Source organism: Psammomys obesus, unplaced genomic scaffold (genome assembly GCF_907164565.1).
Source record: "Psammomys obesus unplaced genomic scaffold, mPsaObe1.curated_primary_1811, whole genome shotgun sequence".
Lineage (NCBI taxonomy): Eukaryota > Metazoa > Chordata > Mammalia > Rodentia > Muridae > Psammomys > Psammomys obesus.
The window spans coordinates 7766055-7787738 of record NW_026590663.1 but is presented as its reverse complement, the minus strand read 5'-3'; the positions used below and the strand labels follow the sequence as shown (position 1 = coordinate 7787738).

General features: G+C 50.6%; 2 protein-coding genes across 2 annotated transcripts in view; one reads left to right on the top strand and one right to left on the bottom strand.

Moving 5' to 3' along the window:
• Window positions 1–21684, bottom strand: part of Snd1 (staphylococcal nuclease and tudor domain containing 1) — a 397879-nt gene that overhangs the window by 54733 nt on the left and 321462 nt on the right. The gene's annotated exons all lie outside the window — the stretch shown is intronic.
• Window positions 644–4798, top strand: Lrrc4 (leucine rich repeat containing 4). Its single transcript, XM_055608223.1, has 2 exons — window positions 644–793; window positions 965–4798. The coding sequence occupies exon 2, from the start codon at window positions 1065–1067 to the stop codon at window positions 3018–3020; it is 1956 nt and encodes a 651-aa protein (XP_055464198.1). The 5' UTR covers window positions 644–793; window positions 965–1064; the 3' UTR covers window positions 3021–4798.

Here is a 21684-nt window from a genome sequence, read left to right as displayed (position 1 = left end):
GAAGGGGCCTGCGGTGCGGGCGCGACCGCGGGCGCCGCGCGCTCCTCCGCTCGCGGACCGGGTCCGACGCCGCGGCCACGCCGCTGCCCCTCCGGTGCTGGACGGATTACCGCTCCTCGCGCCAGCAGACGGCGGGACCGGAGAACTGAGCCCGGTTTTTGTCTTTTTAACCCTTCCGAGGACGGGCGAGGAGAAAAGGGGGTGTGTGCCGAGGGAGGGCCAAGGCGCAGCGAGCACCGCTTAACTCTCGCAGCCCCGCGAGCTCACGACTGCAATCAGCTGCCGCCAGCTCCGGGCGGCCGACGCCGGGAGAGCGGAGTGGAGAGCAAGCGCAGCAGCCGGCGAGCGCGGCCTGGGCGGCTTCGGGGCGCCCCCGCATCCTCATCCCCCGCGGCGGCCCGGGGAGAGGGCTGGGGGCGCCGGAGACACACTTTGGCGATGAAGCGCCTTCCCCCGCGGCTGGAGCGAGCTGGTGCCAGGGTCCAAGGACAAAGCAGGGAAGCGCTGGTGGCGCCGCTCCCCGGGCTCTCGGGGGGGCATGCACCTGCATAGCCCGCCGGGCCTTGGCTCTCCCCGGCGCGCCTCAACTCCGTGGCTTCGCCGGCTCCGGATTTACTAGAAGCCATTTTGTCTCCCCCCACCCCTCCCCTCCCCTCCCCTCTGCCCTCCCTGCCCCCCACCACTTCCCCCTTTGTTAATTAAAACTAAAGTCAGAATGGGAGCGCCGAGCCCGGCTCCCGTGGAGAAAGCCTAAGGACACACAGCGCTGGTTCTCCCCTGCTTTCCTTCCGAGGTAGGTGCCGGCGAACTGGGTGGGGATGGCGGCAACGTGGGAGAGCCTTAGCTTTCCACGGGCTGGCCTCGAGGGTGGGCTGGCGGATGAGGGGCCGCTCGGTAGTTTGGCAGGGCTTTTCAAGGCCGATCTGCTCGTCTCTAATCGCCCCCTCCCCACCTCCTTCTCCAGATGGAAAGAGGAGCTCCTAGCTCACTTAAGCCGGGGTAAGGCTGGTTCTCTTTTCCAAGCCCAAATCCCAGGCGATGGTGAATTATGAACGTGCCACACCATGAAGCTCTTGTGGCAGGTAACTGTGCACCACACCTGGAATGCCGTCCTGCTTCCCGTCGTCTACCTCACGGCGCAAGTGTGGATTCTGTACGCAGCCGTCGCTGCGGCCGCTGCAGCCGGGCCCCAGAACTGCCCCTCCGTCTGTTCCTGCAGTAACCAGTTCAGCAAGGTGGTGTGCACCCGCCGGGGCCTCTCTGAGGTCCCGCAGGGCATCCCTTCCAACACCCGGTATCTCAACCTCATGGAAAACAACATCCAGATGATTCAGGCCGACACCTTCAGGCACCTCCACCACCTGGAGGTCCTGCAGCTGGGCAGGAACTCCATCAGGCAGATCGAGGTGGGGGCCTTCAACGGCCTGGCCAGCCTCAACACACTGGAGCTGTTCGACAACTGGCTGACTGTCATCCCCAGCGGGGCCTTCGAGTACCTGTCCAAGCTGCGGGAGCTCTGGCTGCGGAACAACCCCATCGAGAGCATCCCCTCGTACGCCTTCAACCGCGTGCCCTCGCTCATGCGCCTGGACCTGGGCGAGCTCAAGAAGCTGGAGTACATCTCGGAGGGGGCTTTCGAGGGGCTTTTCAACCTCAAGTACCTGAACCTGGGCATGTGCAACATTAAGGACATGCCCAACCTCACGCCCCTGGTGGGGCTGGAGGAGCTGGAGATGTCGGGGAATCACTTTCCGGAGATCAGGCCTGGGTCCTTCCACGGCCTCAGCTCCCTCAAAAAGCTGTGGGTGATGAACTCCCAGGTCAGCCTGATTGAACGCAATGCTTTCGACGGGCTGGCTTCCCTTGTGGAACTCAACCTGGCCCACAATAACCTCTCCTCTTTGCCCCACGACCTCTTCACCCCCCTGCGCTACCTGGTGGAGCTGCACCTGCACCACAATCCCTGGAGCTGTGACTGCGATATTCTGTGGCTGGCCTGGTGGCTTCGGGAGTATATACCCACCAACTCCACGTGCTGTGGCCGCTGCCACGCTCCCGTGCACATGCGAGGCCGGTACCTGGTGGAGGTGGACCAGGCCTCCTTTCAGTGCTCTGCCCCCTTCATCATGGATGCACCCCGGGACCTCAACATTTCTGAGGACCGGATGGCAGAACTCAAGTGTCGGACTCCCCCTATGTCCGCTGTCAAGTGGTTGCTGCCCAACGGGACCGTGCTCAGCCACGCCTCCCGGCACCCCCGGATCTCCGTCCTCAATGATGGCACCTTGAACTTTTCTCGCGTGCTGCTCATAGACACTGGCGTGTACACATGCATGGTCACCAATGTGGCAGGCAACTCCAACGCCTCGGCCTACCTCAACGTGAGCTCGGCCGAGCTCAACACCCCCAACTTCAGCTTCTTCACCACAGTGACCGTGGAGACCACGGAGATCTCGCCCGAGGACATGACACGGAGGTACAAGCCTGTTCCCACCACATCCGCTGGTTACCGGCCGGCATATACCACCTCTACCACGGTGCTCATTCAGACCACCCGTGTGCCCAAGCAGGCGCCAGTACCCTCGGCAGACACCACTGACAAGATGCAGACCAGCCTGGATGAAGTCATGAGGACCACCAAGATCATCATCGGCTGCTTTGTGGCGGTGACGCTTCTCGCAGCTGCCATGTTGATAGTCTTCTACAAGCTTCGCAAGCGGCACCAGCAGCGGGGTGCAGTCACAGCTGCCAGGGCAGTAGAGATTATCCAGGTGGATGAGGACATCCCAGCAGCAGCATCGGCGGCGGCGGCGGCTCCGGCCGGTGTATCAGGTGAGGGGGCAGTGGTGCTGCCCACAGTACATGACCACATTAACTACAACACCTACAAACCAGCACACGGGGCCCACTGGACAGAAAACAGCCTGGGGAACTCGCTGCACCCCACACTCACCACTATCTCTGAACCTTACATAATTCAGACCCACACCAAGGACAAGGTACAGGAAACTCAAATATGACTCCCCTCCCTCAAAAAACTTACAAAATGCAATAGAATGCACAAAAAGAGCAACTTTTGTACAGAGTGGGGAGAGACTTTTTCTTGTATATGCTTATATATTAAACCTATGGGCTGGTTAAAACAGATTATATTAAAATTTAAAAACAAAAAAGCAAAACAAAACTATTTTCTAACTTGTAAGTTCTATTTAAAGGGGGAGGGAAGGGAGTCTTGGCGATGTTGTGGGTAGGAGCCTCGAGTCAACGGGTGCAAGGTGGAGACTGCTCAGATAAAACCAGCTCAACCAACCAACACCCCGAAGGAGGCAGCTGTGGGCTGCCGGGGTAGGAAGGACAGACTGCATCTGTCCATTTTTAGAAGATGCTTCACAGCAGATAGGAACGCCATTTCTACAGACATCTTTCTTAAGCCGAGAGCTGTCTTTACAGATCTATCTTATTAAAAAAATAATTTAAAAAAGCATCACAGATTTGTACTATGCCAAAATGTTGAGAGGCAATATATTTTTTTTTTTCCTTCAGAGGCAAAGGGGAAGACAGATCTGTAAATACATTTTAGGCAGGAAAACCACCAACATTCCAGCAAATCCTTAAAGGAGCTGTTTCTTTGCCCTGTGCACAAGTCCTCTGGGTTTGTGCCCTGGACTGGCATGTGTCTCCCGACAGTGCTTCAGGACAGCTTCGCAGGAAGGGAGCTGGCGTGGCTCTCAGTCAAATGCTTTCACATTGCACCAGATTCCTGCAGTTGGGCATAGCCCACTCTGCAAGGCATGTGTCTATTCAGGGTTTCCCGGGAGGAGGCGGCCTGAAGGGGGTGCGGCACTGGGGAAGGAGGGAAGCAGAGCAGAAGAGGGAATGATTCACAGGAGGCCATAAATTAGCATTGTGCCGTGTCCACCTGTTGTTCCGGGTATCTGACAAATGATTGTAGACAATGACATTTTATGATTTTTCAAAAAAGATCTTGTTTGTTTTAAGGTGAAAAAGGAGGAGAGGCTGGGAGCGGGGCGGAAGGGGGAGCTTGGGGGAGTGGAAGCTTTTCTCATGCTTGGGATTTACTGACTATTCTAAATGCTGATTCATTAGGGATTATTACAGCTGATGCCAACTGGTTGTGGTGATAGAGTGGGGGCAGAACATGAGTAGGGAGGAAAAAAAGGAGAGCTAAAAAGGGCACAGGCTCAATTCAAAGAAGCCTTTGCCGACCAGGATGTTTCGGGGTGGGGGTGAGGGATGGACATGTGAGCTGCACAGTTTGAACAGAAATGGACGAGCAGCACACACGAATGAGTTCTGTGTGGAGCCCTGCTGAATGGGCACCGCGGAGGGAAGCTTCCCTCCCCTCGGCCTACCTCCAGTAGAGTGATGAGCAGGGGGCAAGATCTGTTATTTTGGTCCATTTAATGATGTAACTTTCAGTTATTATTTTAGCTTTAAGAGGAAAAAAGGGTTCAGATTTGAGAGGGGGTGGTACGGGTGGGGGGGAATGCCAACAAAAGAACTCTGATTGTAATGTGAGAAAAGTGTATTTTTGTATTTTAATAAATATTGTTCAGTTTTTAATTCAATGTCCCCAAAGGGTTAAATTGAGTAAGACCCTGAACCTATACCTTCTTATAAGCACTGACCGAGTCATTTATATTTAAATAAAGGGGGGTGGAGTGGGGAGGGAGGAGGCACAACCCTGGGAGGGAGACAATGTTAATCTTCAAGTGTGGGAAAATGGTAAAAGCTGTCAAGCACCGTTCTTTAGTTTAAATAAATGCACCCCAACTCCAGTGCATCTTCCATGAGCTAAGTGTGTTAGTCCCTGGCTTTGTTGGGGAGATAACCTGACTCCCCACACCCTGGGAAAGCAGGGGAAATGGGTCAGCTTCAGCTCCTGGGACCTGGCCAGGAGTGAAACGCCACCTCAGCAGAACCTGCTGGCCAGGCAGTACCAGCTCAACCCAAGGACCCTGGGAGGCTTGGATTTAAGAGGCTGCAGTGATGTGGTTTGGCTGCAAATTCCCACAGGCAGCGTTGCTTCCCCGAGCGCTGAACAGTCAGATGTGTTTTGGAGGAGGTGGGGGTCTGGCTCTTGAGGCTCACAGAGCCGTGGCTTCCAGAGAGGTTCCATGAACAAGGACCCCGTTTCTTCAGCTCATATTTATACTAATGCAGCGAATGAGGGCTGAGTGGGTGTGATCTATCTGGCACTGAGAAGGAAAAGAGGCAGGCAGCACTTTGCAGCAGTTGGCTAAGAAATGGCCAGTTTTGAATCTTCCTAGGTATACGGACCATCTCTGGCTGTCAGTGTCTATGGCAGCACATACATGCTTGTATGCTGCCATACATACATACATACATACATACATACATACATACATACATACATACATACTTATAACGCAGGCAACGACGGTTGGCTTTCTGCACTGTTACTCCTCTACCCCTAATAAAGAAAACTGCAGCAGAGCAAGGAAGGGTGGGACTTGGCTAGGATCTGATGAAAATCCAAGAAATGACTCTGTTTTCTAATGCCACAGAACACAACTCAGGCAGTTGGGAACAGCTTCCTGGGCATATAGTCTGAGGCAAGTGGGGATGAAGTTGCTGCCTCAGCACACAAGGTGGGGAGGCGCTGATTTCCTAACACCCCCTTCGTTTTGGCCAGTTGTCTGAGGAACTGCAGTGACAAAGGGTCTTGGGTAAACAAAGGTCTGACAACAGAGGTAGAGAAATGGGAATGCCTTTGTCCTGGGGACGAGCATATCCTGGTCCCGGAACCTGAAGGGATGAGGGTGGGACCATAAGAGGGCCCTAGGCAAGAGTCCTTGGCACTTCAAGCTCTTTCCCTGGTGGGCTTCTCCTCTGGCCTGGCATATTCTGGCAGTTAGAGAAGCAGCTCTTTTGCCATACATCTGGAGGCAGATGCTCCCCTAACCAGGAGCTTGGGATGGTTTTCCAGAAGAGCCCATGGGCACTGAAGTGAGCCTCTAAGGCTGCGTTACTGACTCATTCTCAGGCCTGGCCAAGCAGTAAGGCTGGTTACCTGGGAATGGAACGAGGGTTGGTAGCTCTTCAGGGTAGTTATAGCCACACATTAGAGAACTGCGGCTGAGTATATTGCACAATTTTCATTATAGAATTTTTAAGGTCATAAAAATTACTTAGCCTAATTTTCCAAAATATTTTTCTGGTCAAGGAAACTGAGTGTGACAGAACTGAGAAGGCATACCCAAGGTCATAATGACGGTGGAAGAATGAGACTAAAACCCAGTCTCCTTACTCCCAAGCCAAATGTGTTTTTTTTCCCCCCTATGCTAATAATATGCAACTAAAATGGACTTCTATGTTCTCTTCTTCCACAAAAAGCTATTCACTTTTCATCCTAACCAGCTCAGACCCTGAAAGGTCTGGCCACAGTTCTGACATCAGGAGCTCCGTGTGTGCATATGGGGCTGGAGTCTCAGGAGTGCACATACAGCTGGTTGGTTCGTAGGCCCAATGGCAGACACAGCAACTGCAGAATCCCAGAGAGTGACAGCTACACGAGAAAGATGAAAGTAGGCGGGATGGTATGTTTCCAGTGAAAGATGACCTGGCTTCCTCCCAACCACAGACTGGAAAGCTTTGCAAAGCAGATGACTGACAAGGTCTCTCTCTTCCCATTAGAGAGAGTCTCCACAGGGAGAGGTGCCTGCTTATTTGTCCCAACAAGGAGACTGGGACGGGAGAGCAGGGATGGTTCCTCTCATCGACTGTACGTACCTACCTCGTCTTAGCTCTTTTAAAATGTTCACATCTGTGTATTTAGTGCGAGCGAGGGGGCATATGTGGCGTTCAGAGGACAATCTGTGAGAGTTGGTTCTTCCCTCCCTCGTGTGTGATGAGGCTTAGTAAGGAGAGAGGGCCTTTCCCTACTGAGCCATTTAGTTCTTCAAACGCCACACTGTGGTGACCACTGGTATAATCTACTACAGGACTTCTTACCCCCCTTTGGTGGAATGCTGCACCCTCCCATCAATGAAGGTAGGCAGGCTAGTCTGTAAGGCCTGGAGGCATCAGCTTTGTCACGGCTCTTCAACATGTACTGAGGCCGAAAACTTGCTGGGTGGAACTACGTGCAGAGCCCCTCCTGCAGGACAAGTCCTGTTGTTGGCAGGCGAAAGAGTCAACGGCCTCTGGCTTCCTTCAATGGCCAATGAGTAGGGACTGCAAGAGGACTCAGTGGGTCTTTCTTCCTCCAGGCTTTCTACCTCAAGAGGGTTGAGCTCACCGTGTAGGGTCTACCACAGAGCAGCAAGGGCTTGAAGTCAGGAGAGAAAGGAGAGAGAGCATTTATATCTAAATATATGTCTGATTTTATCTCCTCTGCCAGCACTCAGCACACCATGCCAGCGCCTAATGCAGGAGCTCTTCATGCCATTCCTAAAGCCTGCTTCAGCTAAACTGCAAGGCAGCTTTTGGCTCAAAGTGACTCTCTTTGGTCTCCATCCACCCAGAAAGTACCCTTTCCTCTGCAGGGGCAGGGATAGCTTGGGTACTGGATTGTTTCCATCTTTTCTCTAAATTAAAATAAGTAAACTGCATCTTGAGCAGGTTTCAGGAGTTAAAAAAGTAGGTCAGTATTGTCCCCCCCCCCCCCCCCGGACGCACACACAGAAGGGGAGGTGATTGCAAATAGACTCTGGAGCCGATACTTAGTTGAATTCCAGCTCCCTCACTTCCTAGTTCTGTGACTTCCCGAGTAGTCCCAGATGAAGACACTATTAATTAGTGTGTGTTTCACTACATCATAGGCTGACGGTGTACAGGAGGCACTTTATAGTTGGCAGTCATTTGATGGTATAAGGTATGGACACCAAAAGACCAGTGCCCATCGTTGCTTCCGTTCTTGAACTCTGTGTCTACTCTCACTGTTCCAGAGAGAGAAAGGTCTATGTAGGAGCTGGAGACAATGCTACCTAACCTATATGCCCAAACATGGAGGAAAAGATGTTATATTTTGTTCTGTGTTCTGTGCCGAACCCTGCAGCTGGCCCCCAACACTCTGTTAGTCTAGGAATGGATCACTTTTTTCCGAAGGTGCGTTTGCTAATGATGATGTAGAAACTGAGGGCCAGAACAGGACATTTCTGTCTAGAAAGTCTTCGTCTTTAACAAGATGGCAAGCTTCCTAGACTCTTCATCTGTCTGTGGTTCTCCATCAGGGGGGAACTGAACCAGTATTATCCAGGTCAGTGAGAAAAATACTTCCTTGTAAGGCCTCACCAGACCCTGGAGGTGGGAAGGAGGAAACACCAAGATGGAGAAGGTCCTTGACACAGAGGGAGATCCTGGACTCTTGGAGAAAGAGAGCCAGCACCATGACTTTAGCAAGCGAGAGAAAATGAAGTTTGCAATGTAGTTAAGAAGGAACGGCAGAGAGTTGCTGTCGTTGTTTTTAGTTTAGTAAGCAAGATGCTTTTTGGACCCTGGATGGCAGAGGACTGTTGTGTGACGCTGATGTGTGAAGCAGAGGAGGTGAAAAGCAGGGAGGTCAGCCAGCTTTCCAAGGGAGGCTGAAAACAGTGCATTTTGCCTTCCTAATGAGAATCTAGTATTGGGCTTAAGGGTGGTCATAGGTTCTATCCACTGGTACATGCCAACTTTGCTGCCAGGGCATGGGCCAAACCCCAGCTTCCCACAACAGTCCCTGCTCCCTCTCTCTTGCAGGCTGTCCAGAGTCTTCAGGTTAAGGTACTACCTTAACCTGGACTCATAGCTTTCTTGGGTCTGCTGTGAGCCCACCTCCTCATTTCCATTAAGTCACCGTAGGGGAAGTAGAGGGCACAGTTTAGTATTGACCCATAAGGGAAGGTATTAAGAAATTATGATGACTGAGCTCTGCGTATGAGTACCTGTGGTGAGTCAGAGGGGAGGCTGAGGCCTGTGGGGGAGAGCCTAGAGAAGCACTTGAGAGGAAAGCTACATTTCAGGGAACCTGGAACCTCTGTCTGGGAAGCACTGAGGGGAGAGGCCACTCTAGCACTAGGTTGGAGGGCTGCTGGCCCACACAGGAAGACACAGCTCTTCAGGCTCACTCATTCTGTGTATCCAGTTATGGTAGAGCAGTTACTAATGGCCACACCAATAACGGGGCAGTCCTTGATCCATCTGTTTCTTAAGTATCCACTTACCTTCTTATATGCCCACTAATGAAGACACCCCTCAGTTATTACACTGCCTCTTCTTTCATAGTCTCTGTCTGAGTCTGCTCATCTCCATGATAGGACTTTAGAAACCCTGAGCGATCCTTCCATGCAAGAATGATGGCTCTTTCTTACCTCTAGGATTTGCATGCTACTGCCTCTCCAAGGCAGCTTCTTACAGGTCCTTTAAGGTCTCAACTCTGGTCTTCCCTGTCTCTGAGCGGGTGGTATTTTAGCCATTAGATAGTCACTCTACCTGCTCAGTGAGTCAGAAAGCAGAGAGAAAAGTTTGCTTTTCTAGCCTCAGGCTATTTCTTCCCAGTCTCGAGGCCTGGATTTCTTCCTTCATCTCCCACTCCCTGGGTTCATTAATACCATTCAGACAGTTGCTCGGACCCAGGGAGCCCCCTTCTCCAATAGGTAAATTGGATGAGTTATGGAGAATTCTCTGCATAGGCAGTCCCAGCCAGGAACCATGTGACAGTCTTGGGTCCTACCTGGAGGAATGCTCAGTGCATCCCTCATAAGAGCTCAAGAGAGAGAGCTGAGGCTTCAGACACTAGCAGCCTGCTCCTGCAGCCTGGCAGCCACAGTGCTTACAAGTGGTAATCTATTACCATTCCAAGAAGACTTAATTTCTGGACTTAAAGGAAGTCGGATAATACTTTATCCTATTAGTGTCTGCCTTGTGAACTGACAATGGCTTCCTTCTGACATGACAACATATTCTTCCAGTTCATCTCTTTAAGGTTGGAGAGAGGGAAGCCTGGACTATGAAAGGAAGGAGGAAAAGAAAACCACAAGAGACTGCTAGAGGGACAAGGGAAAGGAAGACAATTTCTCCCCTAGTAAAAACAAGGATGGGGGCTGGAGAGGTGGCTCAGAGGTTAAGAGCACTGGCTGTTCTCTCAAAGGTCCTGAGTTCAATTCCCAGCAACCACATGGTGGCTCACAACCATCTATAATGAGATTTGGTAAAAACAAGGACAAGGTAGTCAGGACATGACGGAGTTCTCTGAAAACATATCTGTATCTGGTGTATGTACGTCACATTGCTTCTGAAGCTACAGAAACAAGACTCTAACAAGACCGAAGTGCTGGCCTATTCAAATGTTTCTTATTTAACTCCACTGTGTCAACACAAAGCTTTTTCCTTCCTCAGTCCCCTCTTCTTCCTTTTGTCCAAGTATATATATCAACTCCAGGTGGAATCATGTCACCTTTCCAACATGGGGGTTTTGTCAAGGCTAGCTACCGTGGGGTGACAGTGGACATTGAGATAGACCAGGGATGTGAACATTGCCAAGAGAACCCTCCAAATTCATTAGAGAACTTGGTTGAGCTACCCCAATTAATTTATGAAGAAGATGAGACCCAGTGGAATGTGATTTGCTAGTATCACGTAGACAATCTCTGGTCAGTCCAGCAGGGTCACCATAATGTTTGACTTCAAGGGCTGCCATGTATAGAATGGTAAACTAACTAGTGACTCTTGGAGTTTGTAATTCTGCGCAGTCTCTCATAGTTCCTGTGCAGAGGGAGGAGGAAGGACTTGCCTACCAGTTCTCTACCTTACGCTTAATGCTGAAACCAATGGTATCCACTCGATTTCATCCAGTTCAGAGTGGAGAAACCAGGCAACTTTCCTTTCTTTAACAGCTTTAAGTGTTCCAGGGCATGTGGGTTTAGTGGCAGTACAAAACAGATGATCAAGAGGGGCCTTTGTTGTTGAGTATTCTGTCCTTCTCTCTGGACTGCTTGAGGGCAGTAGGCCAACACCTGCCTCTGTTGAGGGAAGGGTGGATCATTTCTGGTTGTCAGCCTAGACTTTGATGGCTGAGCCATCTCTCTAGCCCAGGAAGGCTAAATCACATTAGAGGTGTGTCAAGGTCATGAAGACCACTGGAGAGGCAGAACAGTTGGTAGTCCCGCTCCTCCCTCCCTGGCCTTCACTGGTGTTGTGTAGCAATGAGGTCCTCAGAGGGAATGCGCACGCTGTCCTGGGGACCTACTCTGAAACGTGAGGCCAATAATCCTCTCTTGGGAAACAGAACGGCCCTAGCTATAATTTTATCACATATATTTAATCACACTGTGCCTCCTTCATGGTGGTTTCTCATGGAGTCCCAGTAGAAACATTCTAAAGAACAGATGCTTTCAGCAAAGGCTCTCTCTTGACCAAGTTAATTTAGCAGACATTTGCTGTCTTGGATAGGGTGGGGTTGCTTCTCTTTTCAACTTCAAAGCTGAGAAGAGCGGGGAGGTGGGGAATGCAGGGAAATAAAGAGGAGGGCGGGGGCTTCAAGCAAATGAGTTTCCATCTATTAAGGAGTGGTAATTTCTGCTAGTTCCCCTAGAGACTGGTCCCCTTCAATAATGGCCTGACTCTAATGATTCCCACTCTTAAGCAACAGCCTGTGTTATGCTGGTGTTGTGACAAACTGTGCCAGAGAATTCCCCTTCTCTCGGAGGAGCTGCTATCATTATGCAGGAGAGATTAGCCAGCAAGGAGGATGTGTTCTTGGTACTGAGCGAGGAAGACAAGCAAAGACAATGTGCTTCTCTAGAAGGCTGGATACAGCTGACTAGGACGGAAGCACCACCAAAAGTGTTCCCTGTGATGGTCAGATCAGTGGACCAGGGAAGGTGGCCAGTGCAGAGCCGATGAACCCCATGTGAGGGAGGCACTGGTGATTGGCTAGGAGGTACAGGCAGGTGTTTGGGGTGTGCTGTAAGTACAGGCACAATGGGTAAAAACTCATGAGCACGTGAGTTATGACTTTTGCGAAGAAGATTTTTGGAGGAAGGGGAATAATTTTCGAGTCCCTGAGTGAGCACTCCCAGAGCAGATGCACATGGATGGATGTGGCCTCAGAACTCTGCTGGGGTCATGGCTGTCACTGACGCTGTAGAGACAGTGAAGGTGTGTGAGATCACCTCTAGTCTAACAGACTGGAATCTGGTGAGAGCTAGAGTGGCCCTAGCCCTTGTGGAAACCACTGCCAGCTGGTCTGGACTAGGGGAGTAGGGAGTCCTCCTTCCCTTGCCCTATTGGCTTTCCTGTGATGGAGACGGACTGCTTCCACAGGCTGCCTTGCCAGATGTGTCAGCAGGCAGCCTGGCCAGAGAGCCTGCAGTGTGGGCAGATGCCCTGGGCTACATTCAGGATGGCAAGACCCTTTATGGTACTGCAGTTCAGCTCTGGGACAGTGCCAGAGAGGCAGGGTAATCTTCCTCAGCCAGATCCATTGCCCCCAAACCTCTCCAAATATGTGGGCTATGGAGGGAGGCACATTTAATTAAATTACTGTGTCATGGACTGCCCTTCCTGGGCAAGGGCTAAAAATGGGCTCCTGCTGACACACAAACCCATCTGTGTGCTTCAAGCATGCATTTCTGCGTGTTGGCTGTCGGCAGCTGGAAGGCGCTGGCAGGGCCTACAGCTGGACAGTTAGCTGGCCCCCTTTTCTGCAGTAAGGCAGAGTTAGCAATCTGACCTGGGCCTCATACAGCTCCACTGACCTCTTCCTCTTCCTTTCGATGACTGGCACCCCGCTCCTTTCTGCATCAACTCATTTTCTCCTCAGACACCTCTGTTGTTGGCACTCGGCACTTTCCCGTGAGGCTGTGTCCTGCCCTGTGCTGTGAGACAGGCACAAGGCTGCCGGGAGCTACAATTCATGAGTGCACAGGCAGGTTTGTTTGACTTGGCAGGAGACAGAGGGGTCTCCCGGGCGACTCTCAGAGTGCTACTTCAGCAGTTCCCTATTGGCAATGGCTTGCTGGATAGAGAAATCTTGTCAGGTGCTGGAGTACAGCACAAAGTTTCCCTCTCCTTTGCATGAACAAGTGCCTCTGTGGGCTTAAGGCCTGAGCTTCAAAGTCAAGGCATGCTGGGTACTCAACACATGGAAGTCACTAACCAAAGCAAGTGATGGCCGGGCCGGGCTGGGCCCGGCCGGGCCCGTCAACCCTGTAGTCACTTCATTTCTGTCCTGAAGGGCAGGCCTTGCTGCTCCAGTCTGTATACTCCATATACACAAAGGCTGGAGCGGATGGGGCGTCCCTCTGCTTGTGGGAACCAGTCTGTATTGGAATCTGTGTGGAAGGGTAAAGGCAGACACAAGGCAGCACAGTGGCTTTTCCAACACAGCCAAGACAAGAGTCAGCTGGGGGATCTTTTCTCCATTTTCCCCAAGAGAAAATGGAGCTGTCTTAGCTCTGAAACATTGTGGAGCTTGGAGCCTGAGGGGCGGACCTGTGTTAGGCCACTGGGAAATCTTCCTGGGAGACTAGTAGTTGTATGCACATCTCCTCTCTCATGTCCAGGGCACTGTGTTCAGTGGCAGGCTCTGTGGTCCCTTCAAGGCAGACATACAGAATTCTTTGTGACAAGAGAGGAAGAGCCTCTCTACCCTGGGCCAGAAGCCTCTAAAAATGGCAAGGGAAGAAGGCAGTGACCCTCCTGAAGCCTTGCTGTCCTGACACTGCACTGAGCATCCCAGACTATTCCCTGAGACATAACAGGGCTGAGACTAGGAGGATGGGCGGAGACAGTGTTCCTGCTACATGTGTTGCTGCTAACGGTTTGGCTGCGTTATGATGGTGCCTCCCAGGACCATGACAAATACTGTCTTAGGATCCACCCCAAGAACCTGGACTATGGCTGTAGGCTGGCCAGCATTTCCACACGACTAGACTTAACGGATGACAAAGAACCAGTACAGTACGATTCCTATGGTTAAGAAGTGAAGTAACTACTGTAGCAGGAAGAGAAAGTGGCCTCTAATTCTAGATAATGAGGTCCAAGCAGTCACAAGGACACAGAAACGACCACACTGGTGACATCTACTATGTGGCTTTGCAGAAAGAAGGCGGCTCCTGGGTGTTCTCCTGTGACAAAGAATGCTTTCTCTGCACCAAATGACAGTGATGCCAGACTGTGGCCCTCGGCTGCAGCTAACCATGGCATTGTAGCAGAACAAGGCTCATTAACCCACAGTGCAACCTCACTCCACTCAGACCGAGAGTGCACAAGTGGCTGGAACACAGGCACAGGCCTTGTCAGGCCTTTGTCATTTTTAGTCAGGCTGTCATTGGTCACTGGATACCCAAATAGTTTACCATTACCAATGACCGAACTCTCCTTACCCTGCAGCAAGCACAGCAAGCTGTACAGAGTAGAACAGATCTTTCTTGATGTCCCCACAGCAGAGTTTGCTTGAGGGTTTCTGTTCCTCCTTACTTAAGCAGCCTGGACTGGAAGAGTCTCCAGTGCACAGCAGCTGCTACGGCCTCCCTCCCTGAGCAGGCGATTCCCAGAGGCGACAGTGGGGTGTCACTCAGGGCCCCTATGTAGTTTACGGCCCTGCTGGCCAGCAGACAGCCACCTGGAGGAAAGGTTGAGGGCTGTCCTGAGGCTGCTGCCACATTTCTCCCTCCAAAAGGTCAGCCACACCCCTCCTCAGGCTTGTCATCAGTGACTTAATTTCTCCAAGGTAAAGAGAAACGAGTTGACCTCAAGTGCAGCAGCATACCGCTACCATCATCACATTACGGCGCACTGAGAACATGGGCAGTGCCGTCTGTGCCGACTGGGAAAGGAGGAGGAGAAGGAAGCGCTGTTTCTAATACTTAACTCTTCTCTGGGTTCTCTTCCAGCTCCCACTAACACTTAGGAAGCAGAGTGGGCGCTGCTGAGGCTGTTTGCGATTATAGGTTAGTTAGCGCTCATACAAGCTAGAACACATCTCCTACACTATGAACTTGAGCCCTGCCCTGTTCTTTGTCTCCTGGGGTCAGTTCATTTTGTCTTTAAAGCTATGCAAGAAGCTTAATGTGCTGGAAGACGAACCGACCATGTGGCATCTCCATCTTGGCCCGGGCTGACCTGTAGGCAAGTCTGGTCCAGCCTGCCCCCTCATCTCAGGAAAACAGGGCAGGAGAGGGAATAGGAGTGGCAGCCGTCTCTGGGTGCGGCTGGGGCCATCTGCACTACTGAGAATCAAGGTTGGCTCAGACAGAAGGCGCGAGGGAGGAGGTGCAGCTGCTGATGGCTCAGACAGCTTGGACCTGTCCAGGCCAACAAGCCGCTCAAGAGCAAGAACAGCCAAGCAGGCAGAGCATAAACAGGGACTTAAAGGCTGAAATCTCAGCAGTGCCTGGCCTTGCCTGTCTCTCAGTGCGGTGGCAGGTTCTTTTGCTACTCACGGGTGAGATGTGAGGCTTGGGAACTAGGGGTTGAGCTACAATTTAAAACTGTCATTCTGGGGTGGTCGAGTTACCTCTGGATTATTCTTTCTCATCAGTGTCTCTGAAAACAAAATTAAACTCTAGTGTTCAAGGTTCAGCAGTGGGTACTGGGTATGCTGGTGTCTATCTGCCATACCGCTAGCCACAGTGTGAGGGACCTGTCTCAGCTAAGGAGAGAATACCAGGTGCTCTGTTCACTGTGTGGAGGGAGCCAACAGTAGGCCATTTAGGGAGTGAGGCACTATTTTGGTTCCCTCTACTGAAGACTCTTGAGGCAATGCTTCCTTCTCTCAGGTGCACGTTAGCTTCACTGGGAGAATCACTAGGTACTAGTGTTTAGGTATTTTTCTCTTGGAGCTTCTCCTCAGAATTTTTCCTCACTTGCCTTTAATCTACCTTTGCTATGAAAAGAAGAAAATTACTAGCATTTAAACTTTAGGTCACACTACAGTCTCTAGGGGTGGCAATTGGTTCTTCGTTATTTTTAAATCATCTAGGAGATGAGAAACCTCTGCTCTAGATTTGGGAAGGCAAGCGGAAAACTGGTCAGACTGAGAGCCAAGTCAGCCTAGCCACTGGTTGCAAAAGCTTTCCTGAGGTCCAGCAGGAGTCACTTCTGAGACAGCTAGCTGGTGTCAACGACTGTCCTGGAAGGTGAGGGCTCATCCTCCTACAAGTGCCACCCTTCTTCCTAGGCCATGCCCAAGGAGGAAAGGTGGCTAGGACCCAAGAGCAGCAGATCTGAGAAAAGGAGTCAGATTACCCTTTATCCCAAAGCAAGGAGGAGAACCAAACGGCGTGCTTCTCTGGAACCGTGACACACAGGAGCCTTCCTGTGAACACAGGGCAACTCCAGATTGCCCCACAGTGTAGGCTCACAGGCCCAAGTGAAGATGGACCAGTTTGCAAGTGTGGCTTCGGGCTCAGTGCAATTGCACTCCTGGCCTTAACCCCTCCTTGGTATCCTTGTTTGCTTTCCTATTGCTATGATAAACCACTGTGAGTGACCTGAGACAAATCAGGTGAGGAGAGAGCTTATTTGCTTATGCTTCCGAGTCACAGTGCATCGCTGAGGAAGGCAGGAACTGAAGTAGGCCCACGGAAGAATGCTGCTGGCCAACCAACTGCCTATTGCTCACTCAGCACGCTTTCTTATCCAACCCAGGGCCGCCTGGCCACGACGGCACTGCTCCCAGTGGCCTGGGCCTTTCCGCATTAATCTGTGATTAGGAAAGCGCCCCACAGATGCACCCACGAGACAGCGTGATGCGGCAGCGCCTCAGCTGAAAGGCCTTCCAGATATGCTTAGTTTTGTGTCAGGGTGACAAGAGCTGCCTAGCTCACTTGGCTTATTTGTTTGTTCACATGCTTTGGTGGAACCAGTACTGTGGTCAGAGAAAGGCCAAGTGCAAGAGAACAATCAAGATTTGGTCCATGCCCTTGAGGTTTTGTAGCACGCCTGAGATGGCTAGGCTGGGAGGGATGACAGCAGGGGTGGGGCGTGGGCGCATATATGTGTGCTTAGAGCATGCCAGAAGCAGGAGAGATCTCGGCTTCCATCCGCTGAGAGTTCTATGGACAAACAGTGCAGGGCAAATAACGGCCTTGCCCATACCCACTGTGGTGTATTTAAGAGGACAGGAGAAATTTCACCCAGTTTGGATTGTGAACACAGGTAATATGAGTGTATTGTTAGGGCCAAGACTGCCTTTCAACTCTGCAGGGAGCCAAAGATGCCCCAGTCCTTTGGCACAGGCGCAGGGTGGGTAGATGACCTCAACACTTCTCAGGCAGGCATCTTCTAAAAGGATGCCCTGGGATCTGGAGGCTTGGCAGCCGTGCTCTCAGTAAATACTTTGGTAAGTCTGTATTCATTCTAGTCTGATAAGTGACCTAGATCTTCTGTAGTCTCACCCCCTCTGTGGGACCCTGCAGCAACACCAAGATTAGCTTAATGTCTAGGTGTAGGTCACAAAGGCCCCTGAATAAAGAGTGGCCGACAGCTTGCCTCTGAATGAAGAGGTGCTTAGCCAGGGTCCTAACCAAGGCCATGGCGCACATGTAGGATAGAAGCTCCAGCCTGCCTCCAGAACGCCATTTAATGTGGCTGCACAGCTGCTGTTGGTGTCTCTCACCTGCTAGGCAGCCAGAAGAAAATAGCACTTGGGAGTTGGAACAATGCTGGAGACACAAGGAGTGTGTGCATCTCTCTCTTTCTCTCTCTCACACACACAAAGAGACAGAGACACAGAGAGACACAGAAACAGAGATAGCTGAGAGTGTGTGGACTTCTGGGAATGGAGGTGGATACAAATTTCAGGTCACACCAGCAGTAGCCAAACACCACGGGTAAAATGTTCCATGGAAATGAGGATTTCCTCTGCCGTGTGTTAGAGCGTCCCTGCTTTCCTTCCCTGATGTAGCTGGAAGTTCTCAGGAAGGAGCTCGCAGCACTGTCAAGGATAAGACAGGTGAACCCTAAGGCACGGCAGCTCTCCACGATGGTTGTACAGAACACAGAAAACACGGAGCTGTCTACTCCTGAACGATAAGCTAGAGGTAGAACTTAGTTGTTCTTTGTGTCCATCCCGCCCCTAGGTATGCACTGTTTATGAGCTGGAGAGATCAAGTTTATGCTAAGAGAAATCCAAAGTCATGAAATCAGCTAGAATATGGTGGTTCAAATTTAATCTCTAAATAAGTCAGTAGTTTGGGGGAGTTTGAAAAAAATCTTAAAAACATTTTAATTACACATAAACTCCTGTGAAATTAAAAATCTGAACCACTGAAATATTAATGAGTACTCCATAAATGTGTCCTGTATATTCAATAAAGTCTTCACCATGTCTCTATCTCTCCCCCTTTTCTTTGCTTCAGCATTTTTAAAGTATATCCTAGACATGATGTCACTTCAGCTTCAGATACTTCTGTATGCATCTCTAAAAATACGCGGTCATTTTCTTACATAACCATAATGCTATTATCACACCTACCAAATGAACAGAGCTTTCCCTTGGTATCAGCTAACGCACCTGAGGAACTTGGAGGGAGGTCCAAGCATTTGTAGCTTTCCTATGCTTCCCTACCATGTGTGTTGTCAGGGTGACAAATCACTGGCCTGGTCAATCCAGGATCCTGCATGTACTGAAGCAAATACTGTTGACTATCTTCTATTTCTTTGTCAATGAAACCCCATAACTGAAACGTCAAAAAATTAAACACACACCAAAACCAAACCAAACCAAACCAAACCAAACCAAACCAAACCAAACCAAACCAACCAAACCAAAAGACAAGGAAAGCAGACAAAGTCACAGATAGGATAAAGACAAGGAAAATAAAAGCATAAAGCAAAACAACAACAACCCCTGACCCTCTGCCCCCACTCCCAAAGCCCAGCAAACTACAGTCTGGAACCCTGGGCAGCACAAGAGAGCCTTCTGCTCAGGAGTTGAGGCCCACTCACTGGACACATCAGATACATCAAAGGCCCAAGCAGCCTGAAAGGAGGGTGGTTCCCCGCTGTCCACGTTGCTTGCAAAGCCCTCAGCACCTCGACACTAGGCCAGACTGCAGGATGTGTCCCCTCTTTGCTAGCTTCTCTTGCCTGTGTCTGTGCACTCTCTCTAATCTTCTGACTAATGCTGTGCCCCAGCACCTGGGTCTTAGGGAGAATTAATTACATAGGCTGTGGTGAGGGGGTGCGCCAAAACTTCTTGGGTGTTGGCACTGGGGTAAAAGTAGTACAGTCTTCAGTTTTACTTATTTATTTTATTTGAGGAAATAACCAAACAAAACATCCTGCAAAAAGATGAGGCTGTATCACTGTATCTAAAAATACCTCCACTGAAGGCGGCCGCTCACTAGCTCCTCAATTAGAGATGCTACAGGGCCCTTTGTGAGCTGTGCAGTGTTGGCAGCTCCACAGGGGCTCTGGGCGGCCGGGGACAATCTCTGGAGCAGTGACTTTCTACCGCTGGGTGGAGAGGCTAACAGCTACTGAGTCAGCATGGAGACCTGAATACTGCAGGTGACTTCTATAGCCTTCTTGCTTCATGGACCTATGCCAATAATAAGCCAAAACAATAAACCGAGAATGACCCAAAGTAATCAGGGGTTGTCTGTTCTTGACTTCCTTGATGGTTGCATGTGTCCCATACTCAAAGGAGGCAACAATGCCATCTAGCTTGTCTCAGGACATTTGGGTGCTGGACAGGGACTTGGGAGTTTGTTTCAGGGATACGAAAGATGAAAGCCTCTTAGAGGAGCCTGAGGCAAGGGCTGCTTTCAGTGCAAAGGGACACTGCAGTGCAAAGGGTCAGGGCTGCACAAGTCGTTCTCTCTCTGAATTTCTTTACTTTATCGTCTCAATGTGTACAAGTCATTTTGTCCACCACAGTCATTTTTACTGGGGAAGGGCAAACGTCATGGAGGCCCCAGTTGGTGAGTGGAACAGCCACAGGGACCTCTTTCTGATTCTGAGTCTAGTGTTGCGCTACATTGTATCACCCCAACCAACAGACTCAATAGACTCAATAACTTTCGAAAGTGCCCAAGAGCTATGGGAGAGGGTATTTGCAGTTCAGTTGCCAAAAGGACCAATGAGTGTGAGCGCTCCCTAATGACCTGCACCCCAAAGCTCTGGGGAAACACAAAATCAGATACAGCAACGGAGTCAGATGTGTTCTGTGGGTATAACGGCGACTCTGTAGGCCTGTGTGCGGCTCTCAGCCCGAGTTCTGCGGCCATTCCCCATTTGTTCCTGGGAGAACAGCGAACACCTGGTGTAGGCATAACTAGTGTTTGTCAGGAGAAATGGGGCAAAGGCAAGGGCGAGGCTTCTCATTTCTTAATATTGAAAGATGCTCTCAAAGTTAAGGGTATGAGGAGAGGGCTGGAGAGTAGGCTTGGCGGTTAAGAGCACTTGCTGCTCTTGCAGAGGACCCCAGATCAATTCCTAGCACCGCCATGGCAGCTCACAACTGCTTGTAACTCCAGTTCCAGGGGATCTGATGCTCTCTTCCGTCCTCCCCAGCCACCAGATATGTATGTACTGTACATACATACATTTTCGAAAATCTTTCAAAAGAAGACCATGAGGAGAAAGGGATTTTAAAAACTGCTGAGAAAACACAGCGGGCAGTCTGGGCAAGGGGCACATCTGTAGTGTCCAGGGTCCTGCACCGTCCAGCATTGTGAGCACTAGCCACATTCCACTACTAAAACTTAGCTGAAGAGTCTGTCTCTCAGGTGAAGGTGTGTGTGTGTGTGTGTGTGTGTGTGTGTGTGTGTGTGTGTGTATATCCCATATGTTCAGGATCTACATGTGCCTGGTGGCACAGACCTGGACAGCACAGATAAAGAACCTTTAAAGTATGGAAAACTCTGCTAGCATCACTTGACTGTGGTAGTCTTACCTCATCTCTTGCTGGCAAGCAGTAGTTTCTGAAACTGAGTGTAGGAAAGCTAATGGGCTCCAAATTCACTTTCCAGCAAACCCAATAATCCTGGGCCCTTGAAGAAGCTAGGAACTGACCACACAAGTCCACCAGGGCAGCAGGCCCCCTAGGACCTGACCCCCCCGTATCCTAGCCTGTGTACATGCTTACAGCTACTCTGACCTTTGCATATTTTGCTCAGTTGCTATTTCACACTATTTTAATTGATGTTTAATATAGCTTAACTCCGCATGGTGTTCCAAGCCCCTCACCAGGGGGCCGCTCACAGGCAGAGTCACAATTAATAGCATTCCCCAGAAAATTATGCCCTGTATCAAAGTTGTCATTGCACTGTATAAATGCTTATTACTACTATTGCATTCTCCAGCCTGACACCTCCCTGTGTTTACTAGGTAGCAGATAAACCTCTGTGTTTGCGCCTTTTCTACTCTACCACACCATCAGGACTAAATATAGTCCTTGTGTGTATGTTTAGCCCCGTTTAGCTATGCTTTGGGCGGGGGCGGGGGCGGGGGCGGGGGGATCAGCTAATAAAATTACATTGTTGGAAAATGTGATTTGTAACTCCCCAACTTTAAAGACAAACATGAAGATTGAGAAGCTGGGGTGCACCTCAACACAAAGACCCTGACAATGTGGCTTGGCTCTCCAGAGGCCTTTTGTGAGGACGGAGGAGCAGACCCTCAACACATGATACTGGGGCAAGGATAGCGCTGTGTGTCAAACCCGTGTCAGGGTCTTTAAGGACAATCTCAGCTGGGCAAGCTGAACTTTCT